Source organism: Typopeltis vanoorti, chromosome 18 (genome assembly GCF_054136105.1).
Source record: "Typopeltis vanoorti isolate ZY-2024b chromosome 18, IOZ_Tvanoo_1.0, whole genome shotgun sequence".
In the NCBI taxonomy this organism is placed as follows: domain Eukaryota; kingdom Metazoa; phylum Arthropoda; class Arachnida; order Uropygi; family Thelyphonidae; genus Typopeltis; species Typopeltis vanoorti.
Window position 1 is genome coordinate 53,394,089 of NC_143566.1, and position 14,628 is coordinate 53,408,716.

General features: G+C 36.9%; 1 protein-coding gene and 1 pseudogene across 1 annotated transcript in view; both read right to left on the bottom strand.

The window, feature by feature from the left end:
- LOC150096673 (twitchin-like) overlaps positions 1 to 14,628 on the bottom strand; it is a 2,440,784-nt gene that overhangs the window by 594,734 nt on the left and 1,831,422 nt on the right. Inside the window, exon 100 of the mRNA XM_090408679.1 lies at positions 7,615 to 7,790. Coding sequence (XP_090264805.1) covers positions 7,615 to 7,790 — 176 coding nt within the window. The remainder of the gene's footprint in view (positions 1 to 7,614; positions 7,791 to 14,628) is intronic.
- LOC150096674 (5S ribosomal RNA) lies at positions 11,980 to 12,097 on the bottom strand (annotated as a pseudogene).

Consider the following 14,628-nt stretch of genomic DNA (forward strand, 5'->3'; position numbering starts at 1 on the left):
TAACTAAACTTTGTAACCTTCATTCCTTCAACCTATCATCATAAGGAGCATTCCACAGATCTGTCACCACTTTAGTCACTTGTCTCTGAATCCTTTCTACTACCTATTGATCCCCAAGAAACCAAGGTGACCAAATCTGTGCACAGTAGTCAAGGTGGAGATGAATCATGGCCTTATAAAGAGGGATAATAACTTCTCTATCTTTACTGGTCAGTGTGTTTTTCAGCATCCAAGTAATCCTTTGAGCTATTTCAAAACTTTGCAATATGCCCTCTGAACTTCAACTCTCTGTCCACCAATATCCCCAAGTACATAGTCTTATCAATTTCCTCCAATCCAGTACCATCGATATGATATTGTATGCAACCCTTTCAACCTGATGTCCATAAACTTACATTTAAACATATTTAAATCAACCTGCAAGATATCTGTATTACATTTATCATCTGTTGCTCTCCCCAGCTTTGCATCATCGACAAACAACTGAATATCCCCTCCCTTAAATCTTTACCTGTATCATTGATATACAAATTAAAGAGTAGTGGCCCTAATACAGGGTATCAGACCCTTGACGTATTCCACTAGTCACCCTCACAGCATGGATAGGGGCCGCTTGAGAAACAGACATCAGGTTGTAATCTCTTAGATTACGCTCCAACACTAACTACAACCTGATGTTTGTTTCTCAGCCAGCCCCCTATCCATGCTACAAGATTCATATCCATTCCCATTTGCTCCAACTTTTGTAATAGTTTTCCATGTGGTATTCTGTCAGATACCTTGACAATGTACAACAATATCATGGTGTAGCCATTTCTATTATTCAATTCCACTGTCATTTGTTATAAAATGTGAATAAATTACTAAGACAGGATCTATCCTTTACAAAGCCATGTTGCCCAGTATAGAGTAATGTATCCCTATCCACCACTGCTGGATTTTGTCTTTAATCAACTTTTCTAATATTTTAATAACTCGTGATATATTAATTAGTCTGTAGTTTTCTACTTCTGTCCTGGAGCCACCTTTATATAATTAAACTATCTTATTTTCTTTTCACTCCTTTGGAACCTTACCAGAGCTAAGAATTAGATTGCACAACTTCATCAGAGGCAATGCCAATTCTCTTTCATGTTCATGTAGTACATAGGCTGACAGGCCATCCACTCCCACTGCTGAATTATTATTATTATTATTATTATGGGCTACTCCATGGGGTCCTTAGACTCATCGAGGGAGATCCTAAACATCATGGTAAGTACAACAGGCTCTGCCAATCTATTCCACTCATTTTCCACTCTCCAAGCAAAAAAATCTAGTCCTTACACTTGCTCACTTTCCAATGATGGCCCTAGTTCTCCCACCACCACCTGTTCTGAAAAATCTCCCATGTATTAATCTTGTAAAAACCCTTCAGTAATTTGTATGTCTCAATCATATCACCCCTTTCCTGCATGTCAACCAATTTCTGTAACCAATATATTTTCAATCAATTATCATAAGATTTATTCCATAGATCTGCTACCATCTTGGTCACTTGCCTATGAATCCTCTCCACCTCCTCCTCATCACCACCAAGAAACCCAGGTAACCAGATCTGCACACAGTAGTCAAGATAGGGTCTTCCATAGCTCAATAAAGGCAGAATAACCTGCTTGTCTCTGCTTATCAGAGTATTCTTCAGTAACCAAATAATATGACCAGCTGCTTTAGCCACTTTTGCAAAATGCCATCTAAACTTTAACTCCCTATTCACTAACACCTCGAAATCTCTGGCTTCATCAATTTTCTGGAGTACAGTTTCATCAATGTGGTACACAGCTGGTAATATTTTCACTCCAAAATGCATAACCTTACACTTTGCCACATTAAACTGACATCCATTCTCCTTTGACCAGACTGCCAGTCTATCCATATCATCCTGCAAAATTTTAACATCGTCCTTATTTAATTATTGCTCTACCCAATTTTACATCACTCCATGCAGTATCTTGCCAAACGCTTTTGCAAAGTCCAGCAGTATTGTAAACCCATTACCTTTATCAAACTCAGCTGTCACTGTATTATAAAATGTGAGCAAGTTGCTGATGCACGATCTACCCTGCCACCCATACATTATTCCATTTCTGTCTATCCATTCCTGTATTTTACTCTTTACCAACTTCTCCAGTATCTTGATAATTGCTCCTGATATGCTGATCGGTAGGTAATATTTTGCTATGTCAGTCTTGGAGCCTCCTCTATGCAACTATTTCCCCCTCTTTTCATCTCCTTGGGACTAACCTGAGCTGAGACTTAAACAATGTGGTCAAAGGCACTGACAATTTCCTAGCACCTTCACATAAAACTCAAGTTGGCATACCATCTAATCCCATAGCTGTATTCACATCAAGATGCACCTTCATTTCATTTATCTCAGTTCCTACATAAGCCTTTTGTCTCTCATGTTACTGCAATATCTCCACCTGAATAATATACTCTTGCAAAGTGTTCACTTAGTAATTCTACTATTTTGCTCGATTCAGTTAGCTCCCTACCATCAGCATTCATTAAAACCATTCTGTCATAAACATTCTTCCTTTATCTTGCAACATACTGAAAGAATTCTTTCGGATTATCTTTGGACTGCACTGCTAATTTCCTCTCATACTCTGCTTTTGCCTTTCTTACCACACTGATTACCCTTCTGGCCTATGCTTTGTACAACTCATGTGCCTGCTGTTCACTTTTCTCCTTGAATTCTCTCCACAAATTTTTCTTTTTTGTTTATAGCTACACCTTAATGATGGTATTCATGTATTTGACTCCCACCTGATTTATTCTCCTGGTTCTAGGTATGCAATCTGCTATTACTTCCCACAAATACACCTTTACCACGTCTCATGCCTATCAACATCCAGCCTTTGCAGTTTTTCATGTAATGGCATTGATCCAAAGCTATCTCCTAAGCTTGTCATATCTACCAGCCCTGTAATTCCACAAATTACTCCCCCCCCCTTAACTGAAACCTCAACTCATTTAGCCAACTCCTCCCATGTCAAGACCATATGATAACTCACCAGTTGATGGCAGTGTGGTCATATTGGTTATGACAGATTCTCTGGTGCAATTATTAGATATAGCACTCTCAAACAACTAACACATTTCATTACATGCTGCCTCAGGTAATTATTCCTTAGTAACTGCATAAATTCCATTTCCATCCTCCCACTTGTTCTCTTTTCCTTCCAATCTATGTTCCCACAGTCACTGTCCCTCACTGAGCTTATTTGCAGATGCATACTATCCCCTGATGAGTATGTCGATTTTTTTTTTTTTGACCAAAAAACTAATGTAATAAAAAATAAGTAATAAAAAAAATTCAGTAGATGTGCTCGATAGTTTGCAGAAAAATTAAAGTATGATGTGTTTAAAAATCTGATAAGTGATTTCCAAATGTCACAAAATCATTCCTTAGTAGACGAGTAGATAACCATTGTAGCCTCTTTGATATTGCAGGTGCTAAAGTTGTCTTATATGTATTGCCTAAAGCTCTTGTCCCATTCAATGTTTTTAGTTATGTAATGATTCATATTTAATGCTTGTTGTATATTTGTGTGTTCAGCACAACCCAGATGAAGCCACTAGCTTAAGTGGTGAAACTAGTAAGTTTTATTTATTATTATTATTATACACCTCCAGGGAGTCCAAAGACTCATCGAGGGAGGGCTTGCTCTACAACTCTCTGCCTCCACCACTCAATCCACCATCTACAATGAACCGCAACTACACCAACGCCATCTACCACCGACCACCACCACTAGTATTTTCACAGACAATCACAAATATCCATGCCCATGGTGGGATTCGAACCCACAACCTTTTGGCTGGAGAGCGGATATGCTAACCACTCGGGCGACCAGGCCGGCAAAGAACACGCCCCTGAATAGGCTTGAACCACCAACTTTTTGGTTAACAGCCGAACACGCTAACCGATTGCACCACAGAAGCACGTACTACAAGCATTCAACCCTTTTATTAAATAATTATTACAACCTATAAACCCAGTGTTAGTTATTTTTTATTGTATCCCCATCATCCTTTACATCTCCCTCATCTACAGAAGCATCATCCAATTGTATATTTTGTTCTGCTGGCTACTATCTCACATCAGATGACCTCAAATGTGCTATTTTCAGTGGCCTGCAGTTGAACTGCTACTCTCTTTGGTTACAGTTCATCAGTCATCTTCAATAATACTTCTCTCCTATTCTTTTCTCTCTATTCTCACTGAACACACTATACTCTTCACGCTAATGCCAATAACCTTTGTCCTGGATGAAACTAACCAATGCTAAAAACTCCTTCTGACATTAGTGCACATAAAATGCAAAAGCCATGCCTACCATTAACCTGACACTTTATATTAACTATCCCTATATTAACACTCAACTGCCTGACTGATATCTGCATATCCATTCAACAGCCCCCCCCCCCCACCCAAAAGCTCTAGTTTCTCTGATTTTGTACATCCACTGTTACTTCATTCAACAATATGTTTTTCCAGATTCTGAACACCAAATCCATTCAGATGCAAACCATTCTTCTTGTACAAGTCCTATTATCAGTCAAACTCATTTCCAACATCCACAAATTCTACACCATTCCTCTTGCACAACCTATGTATCGACTCATTTGCACTTATGGTCTCCTTCTCAACTCTATCTTAATTCTCTCACTCTTTTCATTTGCTACTTTCAGTAACTCTTTCATGTCTTTCCTCATGCCATACTTTTCTCCTTTCGAATCATTCATTCCAGCCAAAGCAAATGACTCTTTCACTTTACCCTTTTGTGCTCAAAGAGCCTTGCTGACATTGTTACCTGGGAAGCATGATTTTGTCACTCTCTCTCACTTATCACACCTCATATTATAGAATCACTGTAAAAAATCTTCTCCTTGATTTTTCTTTCTCTTTTAGGCAAGCATTCCTTTCTCTTTTCTTGCAACTTTTCTTGAAAATAACAACTTCTTTCTTTCTGTTGTCAGCTGAACCACTCACTAGATGTTTCTGCATTCACTGCAGCTCATACTTCCTCCTTTGTATCACTCTGTGTATTCACAATGATATTTTTCAATATGCTGATCATCTCCTGTTCATCTACCTCAATTTTGATATGCATCTCTGTCACATCAGCAACTACAAAATCTCCAGCTGGATAATACACCTTTGAAAAATTGTCATCTTATTGTCATCAGCTTGTTTAACATCACCCTACCATAGTCAATTTCTCCTTATTTGCTACAAAAAAAAGAAAAACACTTTTGGATTTAAGTCTAATCTTTAAAGGTACCTGTGGTATAACTTTTAACAACAAATTACACAACAACCTCTAATGATATGAAAGTAAAGATATTTTATACTGAAAATAACAGTACATCATCAGTGCATGAAAATAAGCATATAAAAGAAACAGGAATATAAGATACATTCCAACAATCGGTTTGCCAATTAAAAATGGTTGCTGTGCTAGAAATTAATATATTAATAAATAATATTAAAACTATTTTTACATAAAATGAGAATTTCCCAAACTTTTTTTTTGGAAAAAAGAGACAATCATTCCAATTCAGGTTTGGCCAATGTAAAAGGCCTTCGTAACTTTCTTTGAAAAGGCATTCATATTTAAAATTGCTTCTATGGAGAAGACGAGCTTCATCCCACTGGATACTTGTTTAGTGTCAATACCACATTGTGCCAGACCAGACTATGATGATGTACTATTATTTTCAGTACAAAATATCTGTACTTTCATTTTATTAAAGTTAATTATGTGGTTATCATGTATTTGTTGCTTTTGGATTTACTTTGGCCTGCTTAGCTAATTTTCTCTCATAATATGATTTGGCCTTTCTTATCATACTAGTCAACCTTCTTGCTTGCACTTTGTAGTGCTCATGAGTATGATGACTTCCTTCTTCTTTATATTCAACAGTGTTTTCCTTTTTTGTAGCTCTTGCTTAATACCTCTATTCGTCCACTCACAAGGGTGTGATGAAATGTTGTGATAATCACCATGAAGGAATTGAGGTACATGACATGTCTTCGTATATATCCTAAAACAAAAAGAACAAATTATTACAATTTGATGAAACATGGGGGGATTAAAGGATTTTAAGATGTGTTCTTTCTTGTAGTTATGTGAGTTGCTTTAATAACGTGTTTGTTCCAAGTGTTTATCAGAACTTGTCAGCCCCCCCCCACCAGCACTGGTAATCTCCATTTGGTTTCTCCTACAGACCTGGGATATGCAGTCTGATACTGCTTTTCTCAAACAACCTCTGACCACTTTCCATGCACTATTGATCTTCTTTCCTTATTGATTTTCAAGCTATGGCACTGCTCTTAGATGCTTCCTAAGGTCTGTCATAATTTCTGACTTCACAGTTCAAAACAAATCCTTTCTTGTAGAGAATTCCACATTTTTTGCAATTTCTCAGAAGAAAACTGCATGATCACTCTCCCCAGCTGGAAGACAGAGTGTGTGCGTGTGCCTTGCCTATATAAGTCCTTCTTCTGTTTATCAGGCTTTGCAATTTACAATCATCAACCTATCATATAACTCATACCTCCTGGTACTAAAATTACCATATTCATCTGTATATATCTATCCTTTCTAGGTATTCCACATTACTAAAACAATTAATCAACCAAAATTGCTACTATCATGTTCCCTCTTTTCTGCAGAATTATATTTTTTGTAAGCCAAAAATCTTCAATCTATCATCATATAGAGTACACTAGAGACCTATGTATAGCCAGTTGTGTATAACCTACCTATATTTATTATAATATATTAATAAATGTTTTAAAAATATTATTATTATTATTATGTGACACCTACAAGGGGTCCAAAGACTCATTGAGAGAGGACACCTACCTACAGCTTAACGTCTCCACCATTTAATCCACCAACTACAGCAAACCGCAACTACTATCATCATGATATACACTAATGCCATCTATGGCCCGCCACTACCACTAGTATTTTTTTATGGTAAATTGTGTGTTTTCTCAAGGTCGATTTGTCTGTATGCAGGATGAAAAACCCGAGTTTCCGGGAGAAAAAGACCCTGCTACTTCCGTATGAGATCGGCTAACTCACCTTCAATTGAAAAAATATCATATAAAGATTCCTCTTGTCACGGAAAGAATCGAACTTAAGCCTTTTCCAGTCGAAGGGGCAACATACCGCCATTCTTCCAATTGCACTATGGATATGTCATAGCACTTCTGTGTTTATATGTTTGTTAAAGTTGATTGTGTATTTTTTTTTTTTTTAATCTTCAACATCTCAATGCAGGAATTTTAAAACTGTCTGCTGTCAATATTATTTTTTTTTATTTCATAATTATTTTCCCTTCATTTATTAAATATAATTTCTCAACATGCCAAGATTTTTAGAAAAATATCTCTGCTTACAAACTCTGAATGTGACTCGCAGATACTCTCAGAAAATTCATTGCAAAGGCTGATTTGAGATCTCCATATTTGATTTTTCTACTAAACTGACAAATGTAAATTTTCTATTTTATGGATAAATTTAATTTTATTAATTATTTATCATTACTTACAAGCAATTATCAGTCGTGCAGAACACCTTGCTGAGCCTAAAGAATTGATAAGCTCACATGTATATTCTCCATCATCAGTGTCCCATACCTCAGAGAAAATAATTTTATAAGTGCCATCATCACCATCAACTTGTTTCAATCTTCCTCCAGGATGGATTTCTTTACCATTTCTAAGCCTGAAACAGCATACAAAAATTCATTACAAAATATAATTTATGCAGTTTGTGTGTGTATTACAGATCATGTTAAGGATCCATTCATTTATAAACTGCTCCATAAAGTTCATAGTTCATAAAGTTATAGTGTATTATTTGTGTGTGTGTGTGTGTGTGTGTGTGTGTGTGTGTGTGTGTGTGTGTGTATATATACAGGGTGTTCGGGATAAATTTGACAGTTTCGTAAGGAAAAAGAAAATCTTCTTTGTATCTATTAAATTTAATGAATTGACAAAAAAACATTACAGGCAGAGTTAATTACAATACTATCAACAAGATTTACTCAAAATAACCACCATTAGCATCGATCACAGCTTCAATTCTGCTTCGGAACCTCGAACAAGCTGATGCTACAGTCTCCCTGGGAAGGGCCGCAAAAACTGTTTTAATTTTATCCATTAACTGGGCTTTTGTATTACTGGAAGTGCGATTGGTGTCTTTTTCAAAATAATCCATGGGGTTAAGGTCTGGGGAGTTTGGAGACCAAACATTTGGACTGGTGAAGTCGTAGAAATTTTCAGACAACCATTTTTGACTTTTCCCAGAGGTGTGGCAAGGGGCCGAATCCTGCTGCCATACATACGGCCTACCATTGGCTACCCTTGTTATCCAGGGCTTGACTACAGTTAGCAACTCCACGAACAAAGCCCGAATTCCAATGCCAGGGTTCTTCAACACCTGTTCCTGCAGATTTGCGAGGAATTCTGCTGTACGAACGCAATCAGATCGTCTGCTAGGGATCTTTCTTCTTGCTACATCCTCGTAGTCACCATTGCAAGTCTCTAGTTCATGCCTGATTGTTTTTACTGTATTCAGGGAGCATTGGGCAGCAGTCGTAATATCCTTATTTTGATGGCGGGCACGAATCATCATGATACAAGTTATTCTCTTCCATGATTCAGGTGGGTTCCAGCTATCCATCCTTTCTGACATCTTGTATATGAATGAAGAAGGGTCCAAACTTTTAAATGAAGAGAAGTGTGTGTTAATACATGTAACTTACGGAAAAATATAATTAATTATAAATATGTCAAATTTATCCCGAACACCCTGTATATATATATATATATAGAGAGAGAGAGAGATACAATGAAGTCAGGTGTGAAAGAAGATATTCTTATTATGATGATTCAGGCCATTATGGAGTTGAAAGACTCATTGTTTGAGGTCCTACCTAGAAAGCAAAAAAGACATACTACTCCTTGAACTCATTGACTGTTCATGTTCTCACCATTCTATCAGGCAATGCATTCCACAGTTCAACCATCCTCCATGTAAATAAACCATTTCTCACAGCCCAGAGACGGCCCCTTGTCCTCGCTCTCCCCCCCCCATTCCACAAAGTGAAAGACCTCCCCTAGCTCTCAACAGTTTAAAAGTCTCAATCAAATCACCTCTCCTTTTTCTATCTACCAAACTCTGCAGTTCACATTCCCTCAGCCAGTCCTCATAATTAACATTGTACAGTCCTGAAACCATCTTTGTTATCCACCTCTATACCCTTTCCACAGTTAATTTATCCCCTTCAAATCCAGGGGAATAAATTTGGGAACAATAGTCCAAGTGTGGTCTCAGCTTTATACAATGGAATGGCAATGCTTTTATCTCTGCAGGTCAGCATCCTTCTCAGTATTGCAGCAATCCTCTGGGTTACCTTCATCACCTTTGCAATATGTTTCCTGAATTTCAGGTTTCTATCAATCATCACCCCCCCCCCCCTGCCCAGATCTCTTGTCTCTCCTACCTCCTCCAGTACAGCTCCTCCAACAAAGTATGCTGCCTCCCATTGATCTATCCCAAACTTCAAGACTTTACATTTTGCTGCATTAAACTGATACCACCATTTATTTGCCCAGCTGTCCAGTTTATTCAAATCCTCTTGCAGGGCTGCCACATCTGCACTATAACTAATAACCCTTGATAGCTATACATCATCTACAAACAACTGAATATTCTCCTGCAATCCACTAACAATGTCACTGATATAAAGGTAAAACAATACAGATTCAGTACTAAGTCCTATGGTGCCCCCACTTGTAACCTTCTGCCTCCTTGATATTGCTTGACCTACACAACTCTCTGATACCTATCCAATAGTCAATCCTGAATCCAGCTGACTAACCTCTAAACTCATGTGATACAACTTAAATATCAGCTTATCATGTGGCACCCTGTCAAATGCCTTTGCAAAATCAAAAAAAAATGACAGAATATGCCTTTCCCTCATCAACTGCTCTTGTCACTTTATTATAAAAGCAATCATATTACTAAAGCAAGAGCGTCAATTAACAAATCCATGTTCACTAACGGATAACATTACCTTCATCTACCCAACATTGTATATGGTCCCTTATTAATTTCTCTAAGATCCTAACAATGACTGATGAAACACAAACTGGTCTATAATTTGACACTTTCAGTCTGCTTCCACCCTTATGCAATGGCATTATTTTAGCCTCCTTCCTCTTCAATTTCTAAATTTCGAACCTCCTCTATCCCTCTGGTATAAAAACTTACTTTCCAGAATGAAATACCCCAATAAAGTGTTCATTGAACAAACTCCACTATGTTCTCTGCATCAGTCACTCTATTCCCATTTTTATCCAACAATGTTGTTCTTCCACAATTATTTATCCTTCTACCAGCCGCATAGCTAAAAAGGTCCCTAGGATTTTGTTTGGAACTTAGAGCCAATCTCTTCTCATATTCCAATTTTGCCTTCCTCACCATACTAGTCACTCTCCTGGCCTGAGTCATGTATTCTTCATGCAACTGCTCTCCACTCCTCTCCTTGTATCTCTTCCATAACTTCTTTTTCACCTGCAGTTCCTGTTTGATATTGTTTGTCATCCACTTTACTCCAAATTGTGTTCTCTTCTTCACTTGTGGAATATAGCTTACTAATTCTGCCAACAAATATTCCTTCACAATTTACCATGCACTGATGATATCCTAGCCTTCCAATTCTGTCCTCCATGGAACTGCCCCAAGTTGATATCTAAGACTATTATAATCATCCACCTTATGATTCCACATATGTTCCCTTTTCTTTGATACTCCTGCCCAGGGCCAGTTCTAATAGGTATGCAGGGTGTGCGTGCATGCAGGCGGCCAAATCTCTAGGGTGGCTGATGGAATAAATTCGATATAGCCTATAGTTAATTTTAAAATATTGTCGATGAAATATGAACATAACATTGTTAAAACTTATAGCAGTGCTAACTTCGAAATATCTTCTTTGGGTTTCTTTGGGTTAAAAACCTTACTCAACAAGGAATGTTCAACTGCTTGTTCAGTTGAATATTCAAACTGTTTGCTTGAATATTCAACTGCTATATTCAAGCAAACCATAGTTTTGGCCTAGTTTAAAAAATTAGAATTATCAAATGTTATTGATGAATTGGCAAATAAAAAAGCAAGAAGAGCAATGTTCTGATGTAATGATTGCATCTGTTTGGGAAGTTGTACATTTAGCATCTGTTTGATATAATTTAAACATTCATTGTACTTTTTTCTATTTTTATAAAATTAAAATAAATAGCCTACAGTATATAAAATATTTTATGAATTTTCCTTTGTCAATTAGGCTACATTATACTGTCATAAAAATGTACTAATAGTAATATTCGGGGTTATGTTGTAAATTATTCACGATCTGCATTGTTAGGGTAAGGCTACACTAGTTTTTTTTTTTTTTTTTTTTTTTTTCAAACATGTACAGCAGCGAATTGAACATATGCACAAGACTGTTTTTCCATCAACATAGTTATCACCATTCTTGAATATGTTCTATTCACTGCTGTACATGTTTGAAAAAAAAAAACACTAGTATAGCCTTACCCTCAAGGGCGGCCAATTATCTCTAGCACGCAGGCATCTAACAGTCTAAAACCGGCCCTGCTCCTGCATATTTATTTATCTTTCAAGTCAAAACCACATGGTCACTCTCTCCAACAGGAGGAAGAGATGTCATCTCAGTTATTATTATGTGATACCTCCAGGGAGTCCAAAGACTCATCGAGGGAGAGTGTGCAAACAGCATCGAATGATTGAACCCCTTCCAACTACTAACTGCGCTCAAACTTCCTTAACTTTTTGCAAGCATAGTAGCAGAGGCTCTACCAATCGACCAACCTTTGCTGCCAATTAATGCCAGCAGCACCCAGGGTTCCCAGGTGGTACCCTCCCAAGTACTAACTGGGCTCAGGTTTGCTTAACTTCAGTGATCAGATGAGTACTGGTACTTTGAAACCGATCTGGCCGCTCACAAGTTATTATCAGCTCTTCTGATGCTATGACCAAATCCAAACTCTTGAACCTCTTGTTCCCTCTATTACATGTTGCCTAAGTCATTTGTCCCTCAAGAATTCTTGAAATTCCATTCCTTATTACTATATGTATTTTCTTCTTTTTTTTATTTATACTTTTTTTTAAAATTTATACTGCTATAGTTAAAATCTCCCATAACAATCATTCTTCTTGTACTTGCCAATCTCAACTATCTAAACATCTCCTGGTCCTCACCCCTCTGTGTTCCTTGGTCTGTAGCAATACCCCACTAAATATCCTGTCTTGCCCACCTCTACCTCACACCATATGCTTTCAAAACCACTAGTGTCACTGCCCTCCAAAGCCTCCACTTTGAGAGTACATAAGTTTATCACTTATCATAAGTAGTACTCTAGTACTCCACCATAACGTTTTCCCTTCCTATCCTGCCAAAAAATGCTGTACACTGCTACTTCTATTCCTGTTATTATATCATCTTCTGTCAACCACAACTCAGAGATCCCAATAATCTTCAGACATGCTGATGCTATCAGCACCACCAATTCATCTCCTTTATTCTGGATACTCCTGGAATTGGTATAAAGCAGGCATGGGCAACCTTTCTTAATTCGGGGGCCAAATTATCATTCTTCTCCGAGTCAAGGGCCGGACCAAATTATTAAATAAAATAAATTAATATTAAATGAATTAAAACAAGTTGCTACTTCATATTTCATTTATTTATAATATAATGCTTTGGTATAAAACTCTACATAAAATTTTATAATATAATGAATGACATAACAATTTAATGTGAAGATTGGCCTTGTACTTCAACTATGAGACTATCAATATTGACGTTAATATTACTTAAGGATAATCGCATAGAATTTTCGAGGTTTTCGTCCGTTATTCTTGTCTGAATTTTTGATTTATTGTATTTCATCCTCGAAAAAAACTGTTCACACATATATGTGTTGCCGAAAAGACAAATGATTTTTCTTGAAAAGGCGCGTAAATTTGTATATTTTTCTTCCACCAAATAAAATTTATAAAAATCCGTCAAAGCAATGTTGTTAAATTGTGATTTTAGCAATGAATCTGCCTGAAGCTCAATAAGTTCCATCTGTAAGTTTTCTGGCACATTATTTACATCAGTATCCATCATCAGCCGACTTCAAAAACACATCAGAGTCTTTGTTTTTGAAGTCGGCAAACCTTGTATCAAAATTGCTCTAATGGTGCCTTCAATTCATCTCCATAACAATTATAAGGGATAGTTGTTGAAGGGATATCAGTGAGCCAAGTGCTGCGGACGTGATTTGAAGAGCTCCTGATTCAGATAAGTTTTACTATGAATAATTAAGTATATATGCGTAATTGTTTGAGTAAGAGCAGCTGTAAACGTTGTGCGCTACCGGTATTATTAGTGTGGGGGATTTTTCTTGCCTAAACTAAATTACGAAATCGTTATTATTAGACCTAGTAACCTGCAGAGAGAAAAAAAAAAATGGCGGCGGCATTGTCATTCCATGATTTTAATTTAGATTTCAGTCGTTTCGTTAAGTGTGAGGTCTGTTATATGTATTCCTTCAATTATATAAATGATTTGTGGATGTTTAGTGTGAATGGAAGAAGGGTGTGTGCGAAGTGTGACTTGAACGAGGAACTGATGAATGTAAATATGAAATTGATGACAGAAAGTGTTAGCACCGATTGTGTCGCGAGTGCACGTTTGAAAGAGAGACGAAAAAATTTTAAAAAATAAGGAAAAAAGAAAAAGAGCAATTTGAAAACCGTAACAGATGTTAAAAGGGACGAAAGTGAGGCAGAAAGAAACGAAATTGAGAGAATGAATTAAAGTAGAAATGCCATGATGCAGAAATCGCAAGTAAAAAAATTGAAAGAATAAATGACAGTGAAAAAAGAATGAATGATGGCGAAAGTTGGACTGAAAGTACAGAAACAAAGAAAGATAAATGAGAGTGAAAGTGAGAAGAATGATAGTGAAAGTTGGACATATGTTGGACCGAAAGTACGGAAACAAAGAAGGATGAATGAGAGGGAAAGTGAGAAGAGGGGGTAGAGAGTTAGAAATATTTAATGATAAAGAGAGAATGTGTCGCGAGATTCGGAAAGTGAATTGGATTGGATGAGGCAAGAAATGAAATGGATGCGGAATGAAATTAAGAGAATTCAGGTCAAAACTATTAAAATAAATCATGATGGCATGAGAGAGTTAACGAAAGATGAGCGAGTGGCATTGTATGGAGACTCCATTATTAAAGGTGTGCTAGAGGATAAAATGCACAAGGAATGTTTTCCAGGTGGTAAAATGAGTAGAATGATTGAGGCATTGGATATGAGGTGGGAGCGAGCAAAAGAGTTAATAGTATTAATTGGTACAAATGATTTGAGAGAGAACAAAGAGCATGTCAAAATGAATACCAGGAGGCTGCTTGGAAAGATAAAAGAGAATAGTGTGACAGTCCTATAAAATCCTTTAAGCAACTTAAATGTTTCTATCATA